Genomic DNA, 22,083 nt, shown 5'->3' on the forward strand with positions numbered 1-22,083 from the left:
CCCTCGTGCCAGGCTGCAGGCTGCTATCCGCAGCGTGGGGAGCGCTGCAGGGAACTCCTGGAGGGCTCCCGATGCTGTGGATGTCTGCCTGGCGTGAGGGGCGCTCTGCTTCAGGGCGCCCCTCGCGCCAGGCGGCAGGCTGCTATCCGCAGCGTGGGGAGCGCTGCTGGGACCTCCTGCAGCGTTCCCCATGCTGCAGATGTCTGCCTGGCGCGAGGGGCGCTCTGCTTCAGGGCGCCCCTCGCGCCAGGCGGCAGGCTGCTATCCGCAGCGTGGGGAGCGCTGCAGGGAACTCCTGGAGGGCTCCCGACTCTGCGGATGTCTGCCTGGCGCGAGGGGCGCTCTGCTTCAGGGCGCCCCTCGCGCCAGGCTGCAGGCTGCTATCCGCAGCGTGGGGAGCCCTGCGGGGAACTCCTGGAGGGCTCCCGACGCTGCGGATGTCTGCCCGGCGCAAGGGGCGCTCTGCTTCAGGGCGCCCCTCGTGCCAGGCGGCAGGCTGCTATCCGCAGCGTAGGGAGCGCTGCTGGGACCTCCTGGAGGGCTCCCGACGCTGCGGATGTCTGCCCGGCGCAAGGGGCGCTCTGCTTCAGGGCGCCCCTCGTGCCAGGCGGCAGGCTGCTATCCGCAGCGTGGGGAGCGCTGCTGGGAGCTCCTGGAGGGCTCCCGACGCTGCAGACGTCTGCCTGGCGCGAGGGGCGCTCTGCTTCAGGGCGCCCCTCGCGCCAGGCTGCAGGCTGCTATCCGCAGCGTGGGGAGCCCTGCGGGGAACTCCTGGAGAGCTCCCGACTCTGCGGATGTCTGCCTGGCGCAAGGGGCGCTCTGCTTCAGGGCGCCCCTCGTGCCAGGCGGCAGGCTGCTATCCGCAGCGTGGGGAGCGCTGCTGGGACCTCCTGCAGCGTTCCCCATGCTGCAGATGTATGCCCGGCGCAAGGGGCGCTCTGCTTCAGGGCGCCCCGCCCGCTGGGCGGCAGGCTGCTATCCGCAGCGTGGGGAGCGCTGCTGGGAGCTCCTGGAGGGCTCCCGACGCTGCGGATGTCTGCCTGGCGCGAGGGGCGCTCTGCTTCAGGGCGCCCCTCGCGCCAGGCTGCAGGCTGCTATCCGCAGCGTGGGGAGCGCTGCAGGGAACTCCTGGAGGGCTCCCGACGCTGCGGATGTCTGCCTGGCGCGAGGGGCGCTCTGCTTCAGGGCGCCCCTCGCGCCAGGCTGCAGGCTGCTATCCGCAGCGTGGGGAGCCCTGCAGGGAACTCCCGCAGGGCTGCCTAGGCTGCGGATGTGTTCCCGAAGCGCCGGGCACTCTGCTTTCAGGGCGCCCGACGCTCCGGGAAGCAGGCTGCTATCCGCAGCCTAGACATCCCTGCGGGACCTCCTGCAGGGCTGCCTAGGCTGCAGATGTCTTCCTGAAGCCTGGAGAGCGAGTGGGGTCGGTGCGCACCGACCCCTCTCGCTCTCCAAGCTTCAGCGAAAGCCTGCATTCGCCCCATAGGACGCACCCAGATTTCCCCTTCATTTTTGGAGGGGAAAAAGTGCGTCCTATAGGGCGAAAAATACGGTATTTTGCACATGAATTTGTCCAATCCCCTTTTAAAGTCATCCGCATTGGTGGCCATCCAAAATAACTGGCCACCATTTTCTGGCTGAGGCATTTATTCCCTCACGTGTCAACATGGTTTCTTTTACTTTTAAAAAACAGGAAGAAAGCCTGCTAACAGCCCATTATTTTATTTGATAATTTTAAAAAATAAGATCAGGGCCGGTACCGCTTAACTACTGAAGGTGTGTTTTTAAAAAAGATTTTTTTATTAGGAGTTTCAACATAACAATTTATCAAAAATACATCATCCTCACCTCCCCCATTTCCCCCCTGCCCCCTCCCTAAAAAGCAAAGAACACCCCTCCCCCCAGATTTCCCTCAGCTCTTCTCTCTGGTTTTTCAACACAAGTTATTCTCTTGCATATTATAAAATTGTAAATATCCTTGATTTTTCTATCTATATATTGCCAATACAAGATTTGTGAATGTTTATTACTACTGAAGGTTTTTAAGCCACAGCTGTGGTGCATTCTGGGAACAGTCAACTCCATCCTGTTTGCTCAAGGTTTTAGCAGTGTCGGAGCCTGTTACTTGCTTTCATTGTGAACTGCTGCTTTTTATGTACTTCCATTTAACAACTTCTTATTAAATGTAAAGCTCAGTGTAACTATGGTAGATGCACCAGGATATGGTGATGCCATCGGTTGTTAAGATTGTTTCATGATCTTTTGGGAAACAATCACTTGTCAGCTCATTTTTTAGTAGCGTTTTGGAGCTTTCTTGTGGAATTCTGGGGGTATAAATTTCTTTAAAGTAATAGATATACTCATGTTATAAGAAAAAAACCTGCTCCTTTCCCTTATGGGGTACCCAAGAGGTTCTCTATTGGTAGCAGAAAATAACAGAGGCCAACCAGAGAATATTGAAAAGCAAAGCAGTTAGTAAGCCTGATCTTTATTAAACTGTTGCAACAGGGTCCTCACTCACCACATGCAGGAGGGAGGAGGCACCCAGAACAGTGGTGTGCAAGGCCTACTACAGTGGTACCTCGGGTTAAGAACTTAATTCGTTCTGGAGGTCCATTCTTAAACTGAAACTGTTCTTAACCTGAAGCACCACTTTAGCTAATGGGGCCTCCCATGCCGCTGCTGCGCGATTTCTGTTCTCATCCTGAAGCAAAGTTATTAACCCGAGGTACTATTTCTGGGTTAGTGGAGTCTGTAACCTGAAGCGTCTGTAACCCGAGGTACCACTGTATTGACATTTTAAATTGCCACCACGCAGCCCAAGACCACCCTCCAATACGTCATACATACATCACAGAAGGGGCAGTCTACAACAGAATCCCGTCTGGCAGGAAACCAGTTGATGGGTTTTGTTGTTGTTGTTGTTGTTATTGTTTAGTCATTTAGTCATGTCCGACTCTTTGTGACCCCATAGACCAGAGCATGCCAGGCACTCCTGTCTTCCACTGCCTCCCGCAGTTTGGTCAAACTCATGTTGGTAGCTTCAAGAACACTGTCCAACCACCCCATCCTCTGTCACCCCCTTCTCCTTGTGCCCTCAATCTTTCCCAACATCAGGGTCTTTTTACCTGGCTGTTAATGGGTTTACCTGGAGAGTCTGGTCATTCTTTTGTTATGATAAATACTTAATTCCTGAATCCAGGTCACGGGCTCACCCTATTCATATCTTAAATGTGCCCTTAGGGCAGGATTTGTGAGCAAAGAGACAATGGGGAGGTTTTACCCATTTCCTCCCTCCTTGCAGAGAAACATTTGAGGTCAATTTGGGAGAGACAAAATAGTTTCAGGACTTTTTTTCCTGTGCTGTTTCAGACATGCGGTTTATAATTTATTTATTTATTTATTTATTTATTTATTTATGCATGCGTTTGCTTGGTACATTGATTTTATATCCTAGACCTTATAATTCTCATAATACTCATAAAGTCCCTTCAGTTATAATTACACATTTATTTGAAGGGACTATTTCACAACCTTCCTAATCTGTTATAAATACTGGCTCACACAAATACATTTAACCTAGGAGTGTTTGTGCCTTGAGCTCTGGGGATCAGGAGCAGACTTTTAAGTATTTATCTCCCTTCCCTCTGGTAAAAGGCAACAGGCAATAGAAAGAACTTTATGCTGCTGAGAGCCATTCAACAGTGGGACAGACTCCTTTGCAAGGTGGTGGACTCTCCTTCCTTGGAGGTTTTTAAGCAGAGGTCATATAGCCATCCATCAGGGATTCTTGAACTGTGATTCCTGTATTGCAGGAAGTTAGGCTAGATGATTCTTGGGGGTACCTTTCAACACTACAATTCTGTGATTCTATAAACACATAATCTTGAAGCCAAAATACACGGTCAGACATAAGAACAACCTGCATATATATATATATATATATATATATATATATATCCCACCCTTCACCCTAAGGTCCCAGGGCAGGTTACAGCATTAAAACACAGTATTGAGAAAAAAACTGTTTAAAACAACTTACAGTCACATGAATAAGGAGGTTCCTAGAAATATACACCCCAGATGTCTAGGATAAAGAGGTGTGTTTTCAGCATTTGCTAGAAGCTGTATAGCAAAGGCACCAGACACGCCTCTGTGGGGAGATATTTCCAAAGCTATGGGCCACCACAAAGAAGGCCCTCTACCTCTCCCCGCCAAGCCTCTGTGGGTGCAGGGACTCCCAAGACGGCTCCCTCTGCCAAACTCATAAGGTATATTGCGGCACTAAGGCCTTAGCTCACTAGTCACAGTACAGCTAAGGAACAATATCCTGACTTGTCAGGGACAAGGAAACAAACTTCAGTAATTCTCTGTGTCCAAAATATTTATTCTTGTTTTACAAAACACCATCAAAGATGTTTACAAACAGAATACAAAATAAGATTATCAGTAAAAAAACAGCTCTTTAAAACATTCAAAAGAAATCATCAATAAACTAAAAACAGATTAAAACATACATTGACAATATAAATGAATGGACAGGCTTGCCTAAACAAAAATGTCTTTACAGGGACCAAAAAGAGTGCAGTGAAGAAACCTGCCTGATATCAACAGTCAGGAAGTTCAAAGGGTTGGTGCTACCACATTATACGATCACATTCTTACACATGCGAGGCAGGTATTCTGTGGCACCAGTAAAAGTGTCAGTTCCACCAATTGAAACAGTTGAGCGGGCACACATAGAGTAAGGTGATCTCATAGGTAAAATGGTCCCAAGTAAACTGGAAAGGGCTTTACATGCTGTTAGTTACACCTTGAACGTGGCCTGGCAGTAGATCAGCAGCCAATGAAGACCTCTGAACACAGGTGTTATATGCTGACAAGTCCTATCAGCAATCTTGTTGCAACATTCTGCACCAACTGCAGCTTCTGGATGAAGTACAAGGGAAACTCGACGGAGAGAATTTGCATGACTACTTAGAAGTACAGTGGTACCTTGGTTTACGAACTTAATCGGTTCTGGAAGTCCATTCTTAAATTGAATCTGTTCTTAAACCGAGGTGCACTTTCCCTAATGAAGCCTCCCGCTGCTGGTGCCTTTCCATCATTCGGATTCCGTTTGTAGACCAAGGTAAAGTTCACAAACTGGGACACTACTTCCGGTTTTGCGGAGTTCGTAAACCGAATTGTTTGTAAACAGGACTGTTCTTAAACCGAGGTACTACTGTAGATCCAATCAATTGGAGTGAGGCTTACTCCCAAGTAAGTGGGTGTAGTGCTTTAAGGCTGAAATGTACAAGGCTTCAAGAACATGTTGAAAATATTAATTGCTGAGATTATGCTAGCCAAATACTTTCCGTACAAGTAACTGCTGATGTGCATTATTTAATAGCTGCTGAACAAAGATACTAACAGAGGTTTTGTTATTTGGGAACAGGTGAAACATATGCCTTGAAATACAGGTGAAAAAACATATTATAATTTCTTAAGGTGTTTGTATTGTAGTGGGGAGTTCCCTGGGCTCGAGTTGGATCGTCAAACAAAAGGCTCTAGCCAAAATTATGAAGCAAAACAGCAGCCAGGAGGTGTGATCTTTAGTGTTGCAACAAGACTTCAAACTACAACATAAAGGAAGCAGAAAGAAGTCCCCAAAAAGGGTGCTTCTCCTTTTAAAAGTTACCCATAGTTACCAACAATCCCTTTGGAAAAACGTCATGCACTTGTCATAAACATGTCATAAATCAGGCGTGGCATCTGAGCTGAAACTGCCCTGTCATTCAAACTTACTCTACATTCCTCTTTCCAGGTACAACAAAGATAGTATTTATATCTTCCTGTTTTCTCCCAGTTGAGTCAAGTACACCCCTTGGTCTTGACTGAGACCCCAATCCACTGGAGCAGGATAGTCATTGTCTTTGAGATGACTTCCAGTCTGGCACTCCGGAGGCATGATGCCAGGGTTTATCACCCAGGTAGTGTGGTCGTTGGGTGTGTGGTCCTACTCTTCAGGGATTATGGCTGATCTTACCTATAGATCAAGCCCCTCCTCTGGTAGCCCTCCCTTCCCTGAGTAAGACAATGTTGAATTGATGAAAATCTACCACAATATTGATTTTATATGAATTTTTAAAGAAACATCCCCCCACCCCGGATTCTGGTAACGGTATCTATTAACAGCATTTCCCAACAGTAGGGTAAAATACTACTTAAACGTAAAGGGACCCCTGACCGTTAGGTCCAGTCGCTGATGACTCTGGGGTTGCAGTTCTCATCTTGCTTTACTGGCTGTGTGAGCCAGCGTACAGCTTCTGGGTCATGTGACCAGCATGATTAAGCCGCTTTTGGCGAACCAGAGCAGCGCACGGAAATGCCATTTACCTTCCTGCCGGAGCGATACCTATTTATCTACTTGCACATTGACGTGCTTTCGAACTGCTAGGTTGGCAGGAGCAACAGGAGCTCACGCCGTCACAGGGATTCAAACTGCCGACCTTCTGATTAGCAAGCCCTAGGCTCTGTGGTTTAGCCCACAATGCCACCCGCATGAAATACTACTTAGGTTTGCCAGTTAGATGTTTACTAGGAAACAAGTTGTGCTGGGGGTTGGTGTTAGCTTGCTGGGGATTGTATCTGTAGCATCTTCAACCTCAGGGCCGAAAAGGTCGATGGGAGAAGCTGCAGGGGGAAATGTTGAATGGAATCATAGAATTATAGAGTTGGAAGGGTCTCCCAAGGGTCATCTAGTCCAACCCCCTGCATTACAGGAATTACAGCTAAAGAATATAAGACAGGGTGCTACACAATCTCTGCTCAGAAACCTCCATTGAAGGGAGAGTCCACCACTTTGCAAGGGAGTCTGTTCCACTGTTGATCAGCTCTTAGTGTCAGAAAGTTCTTCCTGATGTTTAGTCAGAATCTTCTTTCTCGTAACTTGAATCTGTTAGTTTGGGTCCTACCCTCCACAGCAAGAAAAAAAAACAAGCTTGCTCCATCTTCCATAGGGCAGCCCTTCAGATAAGGGCAATCCATTCCAGCCAAGCCAGGAATGCAAATTCCTTCCTTTATTCTGAATTCAGTAATCTTTGGAGTTTACTACTGCTCATGATCAGATGGGTTTGGAACATTATGTGCAAATTAACATGCTGTTTGATATATGGAGCTGATATAGAGACCAAGGGAGTAATCTGGAAGTCTCCTGTGCAAATCTCACTTCTTCTCTTAACTCTTTCAGGCAGGCTTCTCTCTCCCTCTCTTAACCTCAGACACACACACACCTTTGTGTTATAGAGATGTTAATGCTTGCCTACCTCACAGAGATGTTGTAAGGATGGCATTATGATAGCTCAGATTAAGCACCTTGAATGCTCTAAATCACTATATAAATCAGGGGTCAGCAAACCTTTTCAGCAGGGGGCTGGTCCACTGTCCCTCAGACCTTGTGGGGGCCAGACTATATTTTGGAAAAAATAATGAACAAATTCCTATGCCCCACAAATAACCCAGAGATGCATTTTAAATAAAAGCACACATTCTACTCATATAAAAGCACCAGGCAGGCCCCACAAAAACCCCGGAGATGCATTTTAAATAAAAGGACACATTCTATTCATGTAAAAACACGCTGATTCCTTGACCGCCTGTGGGCCGGATTTAGAAAGCGATTGGGCCGGATCCGGCCCCTGGGCCTTAGTTTGACTACCCATGATATAAATGGTAAGTATTGAGTTATGAGTCTGTGTGGTGGACTGGTTAGAGTGTCTAGGACATGAGATAAACCAGGGTTCAAATCCCTACTTAGCCATGAAGCGCCTTGGATGTGGCCTTGGATGCCAGTCATTTCCTCTCAGCCCAACCTACCTCCCAAGTTGTTATGAGGAAAAAATGGGAAGGAGGAGGACTATGTATACCACCTTGAGCTGCTTGGGGGGCAAAGTGCTGTATAAATGCAAGAAATCAAACCAATTGCAACAAGTGGTTTTATCATTCAAGGAGTTAGTTTGCAGACAGCCTGATGGGAAACATCAAGAGGATCCAGCATGTAGAGTGTTACTCATTGCCAGAATGCTTTGTCTCAGATGTAGACATCATTGCTACAGAAGATCCCAGGAAAGAATGTTCCTGGTTGCTGCCCAGCAATTGCTTGAAAGAAACCCTTGAAATTCTATATGACGAAGATTAGGCTATCAAAATCAAGGCAGTCAGAAAACAAGATATTTTGTCCACTGGGATTTATGGCTGCTGGGTTGTGGGAACACACTGTGCACTATAGGAAATGGCAAAGAAGGAAGGTATTGTTTGCTGACTGGCCTGTCAGATGTTAAAAAGTATATTCTGCGTTATCACATGCAGCTTGACATGCATGGCCTTTTAAATGGCAAGGCTATTTAAAGTTTATTGCAGGGCACCTCAGCTGAATGATACTGTTTGTTTCACATTCTTTGTGGCCCCTAGAAAAAATGTTTCTTTGTGCTCTGTGGAACACTTGTGTACAGAAATGTGCGTACATGTGCGCATCTTCAAAACATTATTGCTTAAGACTTTAAACCAGTGTCGTTCCCCATCTTTTCTGCCACCCTCTTGGTTCCATAAACTTATGCCCAGCATTCCCTAATCTATCTCATTAAAAATATTATTTAGAAGAACAGTTTGCATGACCCACTAAGGAAGATTATAACACAATAAAATTCAAAACACTTAATTCACATTTATTTAAAAAGTAAACATAAGCAAAAATAAATACATGTTCTGATCTAATCTTGTAGTAAAATAAATGCAGCGAAGAATATTGCATAAAAAATATTTTTACACATAAGGATGAAGGAGATTTGTTGCATAAAATATTTATATATAACTACTTTCCAGACATGTCACATCCTTCACCTACCACAGATGTACAGTAACTCATTTATAAGGAGATAAATTATTAGCAATAATTGACTATGTTGTGACACCTCAGAATTGTAAATGCAAACAAACACAACCAAAGAAGATAGCTCTGAAAGTGATAAAATCAGCAAAGCTTTAAAAATGTTTCGCTCTAGCCTGTCGCCTGCTCAATCATAAATACAGTGGTACCTCTGGTTACATACGCTTCAGGTTACAAATACTTCAGGTTACAGACTCTGCTAACACAGAAATAGTTAAGAACTTTGCTTCAGGATGAGAACAGAAATCGTGCAGCGGCGGTGTGGCGGCAGGCCTCATTAGCTAAAGTGGTACCTCAGGTTAAGAACAGTTTCAGGTTAAGAATGGACTTCCAGAAGAAATTAAGTTCTTAACCCAAAGTACCACTGTACAAGATCAGCATGCTCAAAGGGGTTTACCTCCAGACCTCTGCTGCTGCCCCCTTACTTCTTAGTGGGGACACTAATTCCACTCCTCTGGGGGCGCTACCACCCACCTTGGGAACCACTGTTCCAAATGTACATTGAAGCTTAGAATTGTAGAGTTGGGAGGGACCCCGAGGGTCATTTAATCCAACCCTGTGCAATGCAGGAATCTCAACTGCAGGTGCTTAAATTAAGCAGCTTAAGTTATGAAATAAAATACTTCAACGTGCATATAAAGACAGTTGGCTAAAGAGTTGAGTGAAGAAGTTTAAATCTAGAATGAGGAGAGCTGCAACTACTAAGGCAATAGCTAGTGAAATTATGCTGTGTGTGTGTGTGTGTGTGTGTGTGTGTGTGTGTGTGTAGGCTTTTGGGCTTTGGATGTGCCTGTGACTTATTTCAGTCTAGGTAAACGTCAAATAGCATAATCCTCAGCCACCTTTCCACTTGAGCAAAGCAAAGCAAAGTTTGCAGCTTGCTTAGCCAGGACATACTGAAAGATTCTTGACATAAGATGGCCTACTCAATGCGTTGAATAAGATTCACGCATATGTTGAAGTCTGGAGAAATCTGCTCAAAATAGTCTATTATGTGTATTGTGCGCCTTGCTGGATTCTGCAATATAAATAGAAAATTAACGTGTAATTCTAATAATAGTAGACACAACTAACAGAACTATGTGCTTCAAGCTGCTTAGCCTGCTATGCTTCCTCTGAATTCTTTCTCTCCTACCAGATTACCTATATGAATCTATGTATACATGCATATAGGACTGGCCCACACATGAGGGAACCATCTCAGACAGCAGGATCTACAGCAGCAGCAGGTGCTGCCTCTAAGGAATGCATTGCCTGCTGCTGAGGTAGCAGCAACGACTGTGGCATGTTCCTTGGAGGCAAGGTTTGCCTCCTCCTTGACAGCAGCCGCTTCTAGAGCTGCCTTTTGGTGAATAGGAGGCACTGCTAGTCTCCTCCCACCCTAGGGAAGAAATGGTGGGGACTGCCCTCTAGGGTCTTTTGTGCTCGGCACCTGCCTGGCATGATTCAGAGCAGGCCCCTCCCCCCCCCCCCACACGACCAGGAGTGCCAACTTGAACATAATCAGCCACAAGATGCAATGCATGTACACCATTTGAATGGCATTGCCCATTAACTTTGGAGGGCCCGGACCCCTCAAATATTTTATTGGGAGAACTGAAGGTACCTCAGCCCCTAAGAGGTGGCTCATATGCACACAGTGGCCTTTGATTCCTACTTCAACCATTGGGTATGGTTGATTTGATTTCTCCCCACTTTGTTCCCAATATAGATCTTCACTGATCCCGTTTTCCCTGGCAGGGAGGGGACCATATTGTGGTTTGTCTTGGGTGCCAAAATGTCATGAGCCAACCCTATATGTATGTATGTGTCAAGGAGGGGGTCACTTTCCCAAGTCCTCCCTCCAAGCTACTCATCAATCACACGCAGACACCGAACGGATTACCAGGCTTTATTGGCTTCTTCTCTGGCACCAGCTACAGGACATCAAACAGCTAGTCTAAAACACGGCATGTTCTCTCCCTCACCCGGCAGGGTGGATTTGATTTAAATCAAATCGATTTAAATCACAATTTAAATCACTTGTCAACAAGACATGATTTAAATCACTTTTTTACAGAAAGACTCACTCTTGCTGGTATAATCTTAATATTTACAACCAGATGAAGGTTTTATTTTCGGAATTATAAATTTTCAGAGTAGTTTCTACAGTTATATCAAAAATTATTGATTTGGTTATACTATTAGAAATACATAGACCAATAATTATGAAATTATTGTGAGGTTTAATAAGTTAACTGTTTATATTTGGACAACTTTTCTGCTGTACTTTATTGGAAGGAGAAAAATAAGAATTTCCTTAATAACAATTTAAACAATTTATTTAACTAAAACAATAACATGATAGCATATCTTTCCATGTTTGCTAACTGATGTGGTTAAACAATTTTTTTAAAAAAAAACTTAGACTGAGTTTTAGCACGCATTATAGGTTTTCTCCTCCAGGAAGAGAATATTGTGCTAAATCTCAGGCTATACACACAAATGTAATGGAATTTCAGAGGGGCTATGTCTTTCAGCAGCCCTGGCTTTGGAGAGGCTGGCCTTTTTCTAGAGGGGTGGAGAGAGATACAGTTGGTAGGCCTAGGCTGGAACAGGCTTGCAGAAAGAACAGGCTGAAGAAAAACAGGCTGGTGAAAAGCTGGAAAAGGGGAACCAAGGATTGGAGCAGGGAATTTCAGGGATTTCTGCTGCAGGACTGAAGTTCCAAGTAGAGACTTTATTGTTTGGACAATGTCAAGCAAGCCCTGGGAAGAAGAGCTGGAACCAGTGAACTCTTATTACTTGTCTGGCAAGCACTTCAAAGTCTTGCCAAGGACTTACAGCCCAGTTACTATATCCACCACCACCACCACCACCCCTTTGGATTTGGTTCTACATTCAGGTGCCTATTCTGCACAGTTAAGTGTTAGCGCAGTTGTTGGAACTCGGTGGGATTGGGAAGAGGTTGCCAGCCCTGAAGTGCCGTCAGCACTTGCCTCAAGTCTGAGTTGCACAGACATGCAACTGACTTGCACAATTATTGCATAAAGACTTGTGGAGTATTCTGCTCACAAGGTTGCACTTTCATTTTCACTGCTTCACACCTAGCTACTTGAGCAGATCTGTTCCACTCCAAACAATGTATTCATTGAACCTCTTGGACCTTAGCATTTAAGAGGTAAGAGGTTGATTCTGTGTATATAAATTTGCAAAGGAACAATGGGATTAAGGTTTTCCCCTCAACTCTATATGTTTATTTTATAACATTTTTCCTGTGAAGTAAAGGCGTGTTATCTCTGCAGACACAAAATTATTCTTTTGAGAACTGCAAAAACAAGCATCTGTGATCATATCTTCTTGTTAGAAAAATTGCCCCAAATAATCTTACAGAAACCTCTGGAAGAGCATGACATTGAATGGATTAATGGAATTCATTTACCAAAAAATTTAAACACTGCATATACAGCCTCATGCTACATAATTAAAAACAAATCCTTATTCTGGTGAGTGGGAGGTGCCACTATAGATTGTTCACTTGGTCTCTCTCCCTCCTCCCACAGAGCTTCCTCAGACTGCACCACATGCACTTGTGCTGTTCTCGAGATGCAACCTGTCCACCATTCTCTGTCTTGTAGCAAGCTACAGTCTTTCTTAAGATGCCCTGGCTGTTTGCAAAAGAAACACAGGCCACTCTGAGACGAGACTCTGAAACTTTCCCGCCTAGGGGTTTTCCTGTTATTATCAAAGTCACTGTTTTTCCACTTCACCCCTTCATAAGTTGACTTTCCAGAACTTTGCCGGCGATTCAGTTTCATGTTTTTCACCAGTACCGCAGCATCTTTGGCAGTTTTAGGGTTCCGGTCCTGCACAAGTACTCGAAGATTTTCAGGCAGTACACAATAAAATTGTTCTAAAAGTACTAGTTATTTCAAATAATTAAAAGTACTTACTCCAGCAGCCCCGAGCCAATGCGCCATGTCCGAGTCAGTGTATTCACAGCAACAAGAATATAAATTCGCGCCCCACCCTTATCCACTTTTAAAAAGCTTGACGGTAGGTCTCCGCTGACACAGCAAATTGTTGCAAAGCTAAAGTTTTAAAATTATCATAGTCATTAAAACTGAATGGTGACAGCTTTCCCATTACATCTGCCAATTCACCAGTTAACAAGGAGCACAGAATTCTCATCCAGTGGCTCACAGGACAGGAACAAAGTCTTCACATGTAGCTTCAAAGAATGCAAAATAGGCGACTAAATCCTGTTCTTCAGTATATGGAGGAAACATACACTTGTCCCAATAAACACCCCACCCCCGAAAGATCTTTCTGGAGAGTAGTTTCTCTCGCTCCTAACCATAGCTGTCAACTTTTCCCTTTTCTTGCGAGGAATTCTATTCAGAATAAGGGAATTTCCCCCTTAAAAAAGGGAAACGTTGATAGCTATGCTCCAAACCACTGTAGGTCTCGACACCCGACCATATTCCTTCTTTACGTCTCCACCCATCGCGTCCATTATCTAGCTGGCTTCCTTCCCACTTCTCACCAAACAGGCAAGCACACTCTTCTGCCATTTTCCCTGCAACTGATGAACACTTTCCGCCATCTAAACAGACACTTGCCATTCGCACTCAAGGTGCTGAAGCTCCAAAACTCCTGTTGGAGTCCTCCACTATGACACCATGTCAAGGAGGGGGTTGTTTTCCTGAGTCCTCCCCCCAAGTTACTAACGAATCACACGAAGGCACCAAACTGGTTACCAGGCTTTATTGGCTTCTTCTCTGGCACCAGATACAGGAAATCAAACAGCAAGTCTAAAACATGGCATGATCTCTCCCTCCCCCAGCAGGTGAACTCGAATATTTGTAGGGGCTTGGGAATGCTGGCAACCAGCCAACCCCATCATATGCTCCCACTTTTGGGACAAATTGTTACCACCTGCCTGAGAGGCCCCACCAAATGATACTTGCTCACAGGATCACTACTTCATGACAGTATGCATGTGTACATCTGTATGTATCGAAATATAATCTTACAAATGGACTGCTGGAGTTTAAATTATTAGCAGCATTGACAAGTTACTCTCATCTGGAGATGCCGACAGTGCTTTCTTAGGAAAGAATAGTAGCAAGCTTTGCATCCAGCCTGACAGCATTTCTCAGGTGTGCCTCTTTTCTTCCACAGGGTTCCGCAACTTGCATGTGGATGACCAAATGGCAATCATTCAGTACTCCTGGATGGGCCTGATGATTTTTGCAATGGGATGGAGATCATTCACCAACGTGAACTCTCGGATGCTCTACTTCGCCCCAGACTTGGTCTTCAATGAGTAAGTGCTATGAGGGAGCGAGGAAAACTTTTCCCTACCCCACTTCCTCCATGTCATGCATCATTTTATAAACTTCTATCATGCTACCTCTTACTTGCCTTTTCCCTAAACTAAAAAGTCCCAAACACTGCGACCTTTCCTCACAAGGGAGCCACTTCATCCACTTCATCATTTTGGTTGCCCTCTTCTGAACCTTTTTCAGCTCTACAATATCCTCTTTGAGGTGAGGCCACCTGAGATCCCATTACAAAACCAGCAAAGACCTGATGGTTTTATGTTGTGAACTGCCTTAAGATCTATGGTGTAGGGTAGAATGGAAATTTAATAAAGAAAACGATAAAAAGTTGACCAAACCCATCAGGATGCGTTAATGAACCAAACTAAAAATAGCATTTTTATTACACTTATTTGGTGGCGGGGTACAGGGAGCAGGCCTTGTTCTGGGTCTCCAGGGATGTTTCTGAGCAACATGACATTAATTCCTTCATTGGAGGTTTTTAAGTAGGGGTTAGGCTGCCATCTGTCAGGGATGCTTTAGTTGTGATTCCTGTGTGCAATTGGACTAGAACCTTGAGGTCCCTTCCAGTTCTATGATTTTTGCGACTCCGTCTGTCATGCTCACTTGCCTCTACCATTGCAGCCCCACCCCCACCCCCGGTTCCATCTTTGGGATCTGCATGCTTGGAATATTCCCTTGTGGAATCTTCCAGCAGACCGTGTCCCTTCATCTGTCATCTCATGAGCAGTCCTAGGACAGTACATGGAGCCCTTTGAGAGATAGAACGAGGCTTGTGCAAAGCCACTCATAAAAGTGGGTTACACCTTATAAACAGCATAGCTGACTGTGTACGGACTGTGGCACCAATCCTGTGTGAATAATGTCCAAGCAATTGATTTAGGAGACCATAAATCTTGACTTCTCCCTGCAACCAAACACTGAGAGTGGTGAGTACTTTTCCCAGACGTCTGCTTCTGCTACCTTCTCTGAAACACAAGATTCTCTTTTTGGATTAGTGATACATACCTGTGTACATAACTTTATTTATGCCACCTTCGCACAGTTAAAACCGCGCTCAAACGCAGCTTACAACATGGGGGGGAAAAAACATAATTACAAACATAGCAAAAGTAGTCTTAAACAATAAAAAGCATCAAAAAGAATACAAATTGAAACAATTCCCACATAAATAATAACATCTGAAATAAAGATAAAATAAAAACAAACCCCTCCCCAACAAAAAAAACTAAAACAATATCCCATCCCAGTAGACTTCTCAGCATGGGGTTGCCCTGTATCTGAAGGAGCAAGTGTGTAGTTTGGGGGTACAGCTGCATACATCTCTGTCACTAGAGGTCCAGGTGTTCTTTGTGACTAGGAGGGCCTTTTGCCAGTTTTCTCTGGTTTACACAGTACAGCTGAAGTCCATGCATTTGTAACCTCAAGGCTGGACTATTGCAATGTGCTCCAAGTGGGACTGCCCATGGGTCTGGTTCGGAAGCTCCAGCTGGGGCAGAATGCTGCAGCCAGATTGCTGACAGGAGCTTCAGGCTGAGAGCAAGTGACACCATTTTTAAAACAGCTGCACTGGCTGCCCGTCTTCTACCAAGCCAGGTTCAAGGTCCTTGTATTGATTTAACACCCCCCTGAACAACTTAGGGAACCTCAGGGACCACCTGAACTGTTATAATATCACAACTCAATCACAGAGATCATTGCAGGAGCGCCATTGGTCATTTCCCAAGTTGGCAAGGCTCATTTGGCAATGACAAGAAACTGAGCCTTTAGTGTCATCAGCCCAGTATTGTGGTATACTCTGCTGTTAGAGATTAAACAGAGGCCTTATGATTTCAACTTTTAAATGCCTGCTGAACATTTTTCTATTCTGCCAGGCCTAAACAGGCAATTAAGAGCACATCTCACACAATGGATTATTTATGCTTGTTTTAATTTCTTTTTGGTTTTAATTTACTTTTTATTATTTTACTGTATGGTTTTATGCTTTTAGATTGTTGTAAACCACAGTTATATATATTTTATGATAATAAATAATAAATAATTGAAACAGTGTGGGAGGAATTGGAGACCCCACTCTTCTGATCATTCCATCAGCACAAGCGTTCCTGTTAAAAGCAAGAAACTACAAGAAGGAAGCAGCTGGAGGAAATGACTCATGATTTCAGTTGTCTCTGTACTAATGCACAGAGTATAGGAAACAAGCAAGATATATATACCGTATTTTTCGCCCTATAGGACTCACCGGCCCATAGGACGCACTTATTGGGGGGGGAATAAAGGGGGGGAAATTATCCCCCCCCCCCAGCCCCAAAGAGCAAAGAAGCCATGACAGCGAGCAGGATGGATCCCGCTCGCTTTCCTGGCTTCGTTTTTAGCCTTAGGGCTGGGGGTCCGGGAGGGAAGGTGAGGTTGCGCAACCTCGCCATCGCTCCCGGAGCTTGCGGGGCTGGGGGCGGGGGAAGCCCGAGCTTCCCCCGACCCCAGCCCCCAGAACGGGTGGGAGAGCGATGGCGAAGCTGCGCACAGCTTTGCCATCGCTCTTGGAGCTTGCAGGGCTGGGGGTGGGGGAAGCCCGAGCTTCCCCTGACCCCAGCCCCCAGAACGGGTCGGAGAAGCTCCGGCAAGCTCCGGGAGCGATGGCGAAGCTGCACGCAACCTCGCCATCGCTCCCGGAGCTTGCCGGGCTGGGGGGATAGCTTCCTGAAGCCTGGAGAGCGAGAAGGGTCGGTGCGCACCGACCCCACTCGCTCTCCAGTCTTCAGCAAAAGCCTGCATTCGCCCCATAGGACGCACTCACATTTCCCCTTCATTTTTGGAGGGGAAAAAGTGCGTCCTATAGGGCGAAAAATACAGTACTATATGATTAGATCAGAGTACATATTCATTTTTACATATATTTGTTTTTTTTAATAAATGTGCTATTCATGTCACTGTTTTGAATCTTTGTGTTATTATCAACTTTTAAGGGTTGTGCAAAGCACTGTTCTGAGTAAATGCTTTTAATTGGGTTGGGTAAAGTAAGGTAGGGTAGGGGGCTCCAGAGGTGCATTCACAGAACCAGGCAGTGACCCCACCCCAAGATGTTTAGGAACTGCTGATCTCAAATCCTTGTGTCTGACTATAAGTGTGTATCAATAACTTTTGGGTCCTCCATCCTTTGACTTCCTACTCAAATTATGCAGAAAATACACATACAGCTCATTTAGCAATTGAACCCAGCAGGGATAAACTGAACAAGGAAAGCCCCTTGCTGCCAGCAGCACCACAGTGGGATCTGCAGTTTAAATATTAATTTATTGATGCAGAATGGTAGCAGAACAGCATTAACCAACCCTTGCCCATTCCCTTCCTTGATATCAGCTAGTGTTTGCAGCAACAACCAGACAGGGCTTTGCAGGTCTTCTTGGGTCATTGAGAAGGATCAAACGTTTGTGCTGATGGATGTAATCAAGAAATGTGCCCTGTTCTGATGGCTTGCACACCAAATAATTGCATTGCATTCTTTAATGATTGCAAATTCTTGGGAGTGATGTTTTTCCCAAGGCATCAAGAAGGTCATGAGCTCCTTAGAATAACTTCCCTCTATCCTCCTGTTTAGCAATGTTCTTGTTCCTTGATTCCAGGACAGGTTGCTCTTAAGGCTGCAGCAGAGATAGATTTCCAGCCAGTGTGGTGGAGGCTGGGGGTGCAATCTTTATTTTAAGAACATAAGAAGAGCCTGCTAAATCAGGCCAGTGGCTCGTCTAATCTAGCATCCTATTCTTACAGTTGACACTATATGCCCATTGTAGGAAACTACCAAGCAGGATTTGAGCACAGGAGCTGTCACCCCTTCTGTGGTTCCCAGCATCTAGGATTCAAAAGCAGTCCAGCCTCTGACTGTGGAGGCAGAGCACAGCCTTTATGAATTTCTGTAATCCTCTTTTAAAGCCATACAAGTTGGTGGCCATCACTGCCTCATGAGGGAGCAAGTTACACAGTTTAACTATGTGCTGTGTGAAGAAGTCCTTTCTTTTTATCCTTCCTGAATCTTCCAACAAGCAAGAAAGATCCATTTGCCTAATTGATCACTGATTCTCTTTTCAGTTTCCTGCTGGCATTTGCTAATTATCTCCTCCTCCTCCTCCTCCCAGGTACCGGATGCACAAATCCAGAATGTACAGTCAGTGCGTCAGGATGCGGCATCTCTCCCAAGAGTTTGGATGGCTTCAAATCACTCCCCAAGAATTCCTCTGCATGAAAGCTCTGCTCCTCTTCAGTATTAGTAAGACACATTTTTTTCATGGGGGCCTTTTTATTTCCTTCTCCCTTTCTTTCAAAAAAGAATAAAAGAATTGTAGAGTTGCAAGGGACCTCCCAAGGGTCATCTAGTCCTATCCCTGATAGATGGCCAGAGATACATAGCAGAAGACTAAGTTATACTGCACACACAGAGTATTTTAATCAACTATTATTTTATTAATTGTTACTTATTTATTGCATTTATTTCCCACCTTCTTCTCCAGAGAGTTCATGGTGGTGCACATGACTGTCCACCTCCTCATTTAATCCCCCCAACAATCCTGTGGGGTAGGTTAAACTGAGAGGAAGTGACCAGCCCAAGGTCACCTAGTAAACTTCACTACTAAGTAGGGATTTGAACCCTGGTCTCTTCCTAGTCCTAGTCCAACACTCCAACCACCACACCACACTGATTCTCAATAATTTAAGGTGGTGTGATTAAACCTCCTTCATTATTTTATTCTGACAACCACTCTGTCTGAGAAAATCCTTTCTCTTACTACTGCAACCACTATTATTACCACCAGCATCATTATGCACCAAAATTCCATCCCATCTTGCATGTGATTAACTTATGCAATTTCAAGCATGTGTGGTTTTGAAAGCCAGATGGTTGAAATCCTGCAAATTAAATGCATACAAGGTAGAGAGCTTTGAGAGCTTAAAAGCTCCTTTTGCAACTGGTTCTGTGATTTTAAGCTCTCAATACTTACTTACTGAGCTCTGGGATGCTCTCACAAGGTCTTGCCGGAACTCAGGCTAACCTGCAAGATTACATCAGAGCCTCCCAGAGCCTGGTAAGCAAGGTGGAGAACTTAAAAGCTCTCTGCCTTGCTGGGAGAGGGGCTAGGCGCACTTGGCACACAACTCCAAAAAGGTAAAGATACTCTCACGGGGTGGTTCCAAGCAGGTGGTTCAAGTGGGCATAGTTTTGCAAATAAGCGCTATCTTGGAAAGTAACATGCACACAAGGCACAACCATACTGTACATTGACAATTGTTCCTCTCTTTCTACATGCACCAGTTCCAGTGGACGGGCTGAAGAACCAGAAGTTCTTTGACGAACTTCGGATGAACTACATCAAGGAACTTGATCGCATCATTGCTTGCAAGAGAAAGAACCCTACCTCCTGCTCCCGGCGTTTCTACCAGCTCACCAAGCTCCTAGACTCTGTGCAGCCTGTAAGTAAGAGGAGAAGGGAAGAGAAAGAGGGTTAGCCACACACATGGCAAGATCTTTTGTTAATCTTTTGATCAAAACTCCACAGAATCTGCTGTTGAACTTGTGGGGTGGGGGAGTGCAGGGAGAGGAAAACAAAACACCAACAAACCTGTAAAAACAAGCACTGGAAGTAAATCTACAGAAAGTCACTGTGACCTCACAGTCATTTCCTCCAAGAGAGAACTGTGCCATCAAAGAGAAAGATGTTTGTGGGAGGCTGACTTTAAAGCCCTAAATGGCCTCAGCCCAGTATACCTGAAGGATCATCTCCACCTCCATCATTCAGTCCAGACACTGAGGTCCAGCTCCAAGGGTCTTCTAGCAGTTCCCTTACTGCAAAATGTAAAATTACAAGGAACCAGGCAGAGGTTCTTCTTGGCAGTGGCGCCCTCCTTGTGGAACACCCTCCCATCAAATGTGAGGGAGATAAAGAATTACACAACTTTTAGAAAACATCTGAAGGGAAGTTTTTAATGTCTGACATTTTATTATTTTTTATATCTTGCTGGATTCCACACAGAATGTGCAGGGTATAAACATTATTATTATTATTATTATTATTATTATTATTATTATTATTATCATTATTTCAGATCTAGTACACATGCAGGGAAACATTCCTTAACCCCCAGGCTGCCAATGTCAAAGTATTTGTTATTTTTATTATTTTATTATTTATTAAATTTGTATACCGCCTTATACCCACAGGTCTCAGTATGGTTCACAGGATAAAATCACAACATTAAAAACAAAAAATGCATAATCAAAATAAAAACAAGAACAATCCAGTAACACACCCCCAACACATTTTAAAAGGCATTGAATGCCAGTCAACCAAATGCCTGTTTTTGCCTGGTGCCTAAAAGTGTATAATGAAGGCATCAGGCAAACATCCCTGGGAGAGCATACCACAAATGGGGAGCCACTGCAGAAAAGGCCCGGTCTCGTGTTGCTACCCTCCAGACCTCTTGTGGAGGAGGCACATGAAGAAGGGCCTCAAAAGATTATCTCAGGGTCAGGGTAGGTTCATATGGAAAGAGGTGCCCCTTGAGGTATTACGGTCCTGAGTTATTTAAGGCTTTATAGATCAAAAACTGAACTTTGAATTAGGCCTGGAAACTAATTGGTACCCAGTGCAGTCAGACCAGGATCAATGTAATATGCTCAAAGTCTCTTGCCCCAGTGAGCAACCTGGCTGCTGAATTTTGCACTAGCTGAAGTTTCCAGAAGCAGCCCTACATATAATGCATTGCAGTAATCTAACCTTGCGGTTACCAGAGCATAGACCACAGTAGTTAGGCTAACCTCGTCCAGATAAGGGCGTAGCTGGGCCACCAGCCGAAGCTGATGGAAGGCATATAAAATACATGTTTGAAATAGCACACCAAAATATGCATCAAAGAAGAATAAATAAACGTATTAGGCCACATTGGGTAAGAATATTAGGAGAAGCGTGCATGAGAATTTGTGTACAATTATTTTGGCATAAACTTAAAAAAAAAGCAGACTGATGCATAAGTGGGGCAGACTGAACTTAAGGTTGGGAAAGGGAGGGACAGAGAAAAATCAGAACTGACAGATGCGTCCCACTTAACAGCTCAGTGACAGATCACCCGCTTTTTACTGCAGAGGGTCAGTCTCCAGCATCTCCCAGGTAGAGCTCCAGAGAGAAACTCCCTGCTTGAAACCCTGGAAAGCCACAGCTAGTCAGTGTAAAGATACCAGATGGGCTGTCTCACCATAAGGCACCTTTCTGTGTTCATGCACACCAGAATGTAAGAGCCCTGTTGGATCAGGCCAGTGGCCCACCCAGCCCAGCATCCTGTTCTCACAGGAGCCAATAACAAAAAAAACAACACCTAGATTCCAGCCTGCCGTAGTCAAAGTTGCTCCCAGGGTGCCTCAGTACCACCTAGGAAGTACTACCTAAGAACAGGAGAAGGTGCCTGCATGCCTTGTTTGTCTATGTAGAAATGGTACCACTGTATAATATTGTTACATGCCACTCCAATCTCCAAGTGGTGAGAGATTCCAGAGGTTGCAGGTGCTTGCCAAGGGTTCAGTTTCCTTGGAATGAAGTTCAGTGGAGACTGTGGTGTCTTTAGGATATATGTTTTCAGTTGCAATAATATACAACCTGAGCACAGGCTGGAATGGCTCACAGCATTAACACTCTTGCTTCTCCATTAGTCACAGTCTTAGATCCAGCTCAAATCAATCATGTCTCCATCTTCCATCCTGCTTTCTGCCCAGCTTTCTGCCCACCAAACACCATCTCTTGTTCTAGGTGAGGGGGGTGGAGAAAAACCTCCCCTCCCCCCCAGGCCTGAAAC

At 45.0% G+C, this 22,083-nt stretch overlaps 1 protein-coding gene and 1 long non-coding RNA gene across 4 annotated transcripts in view; both read left to right on the forward strand.

Moving 5' to 3' along the window:
- LOC310669768 overlaps positions 1 to 22,083 on the forward strand; it is a 571,559-nt gene that overhangs the window by 357,317 nt on the left and 192,159 nt on the right. The gene's annotated exons all lie outside the window — the stretch shown is intronic.
- The window catches only part of AR (androgen receptor), a 214,015-nt gene that overhangs the window by 183,710 nt on the left and 8,222 nt on the right, over positions 1 to 22,083 (forward strand). For 2 of the 3 annotated variants that reach the window (XM_083423583.1, XM_083423584.1), the window contains exons 5-7: positions 14,087 to 14,231; positions 18,381 to 18,511; positions 19,553 to 19,710. In XM_083423583.1, coding sequence (XP_083279709.1) covers positions 14,087 to 14,231; positions 18,381 to 18,511; positions 19,553 to 19,710 — 434 coding nt within the window. Of the gene's footprint in view, positions 1 to 14,086; positions 15,730 to 15,770; positions 16,085 to 18,380; positions 18,512 to 19,552; positions 19,711 to 22,083 lie in introns of those variants that run through there. The other variant, XR_014507203.1, reaches the window with a different exon arrangement.

This window comes from Podarcis tiliguerta (assembly GCF_965153285.1).
Source record: "Podarcis tiliguerta genome assembly, chromosome: Z".
Taxonomy (NCBI): Eukaryota; Metazoa; Chordata; class Lepidosauria; order Squamata; family Lacertidae; genus Podarcis; species Podarcis tiliguerta.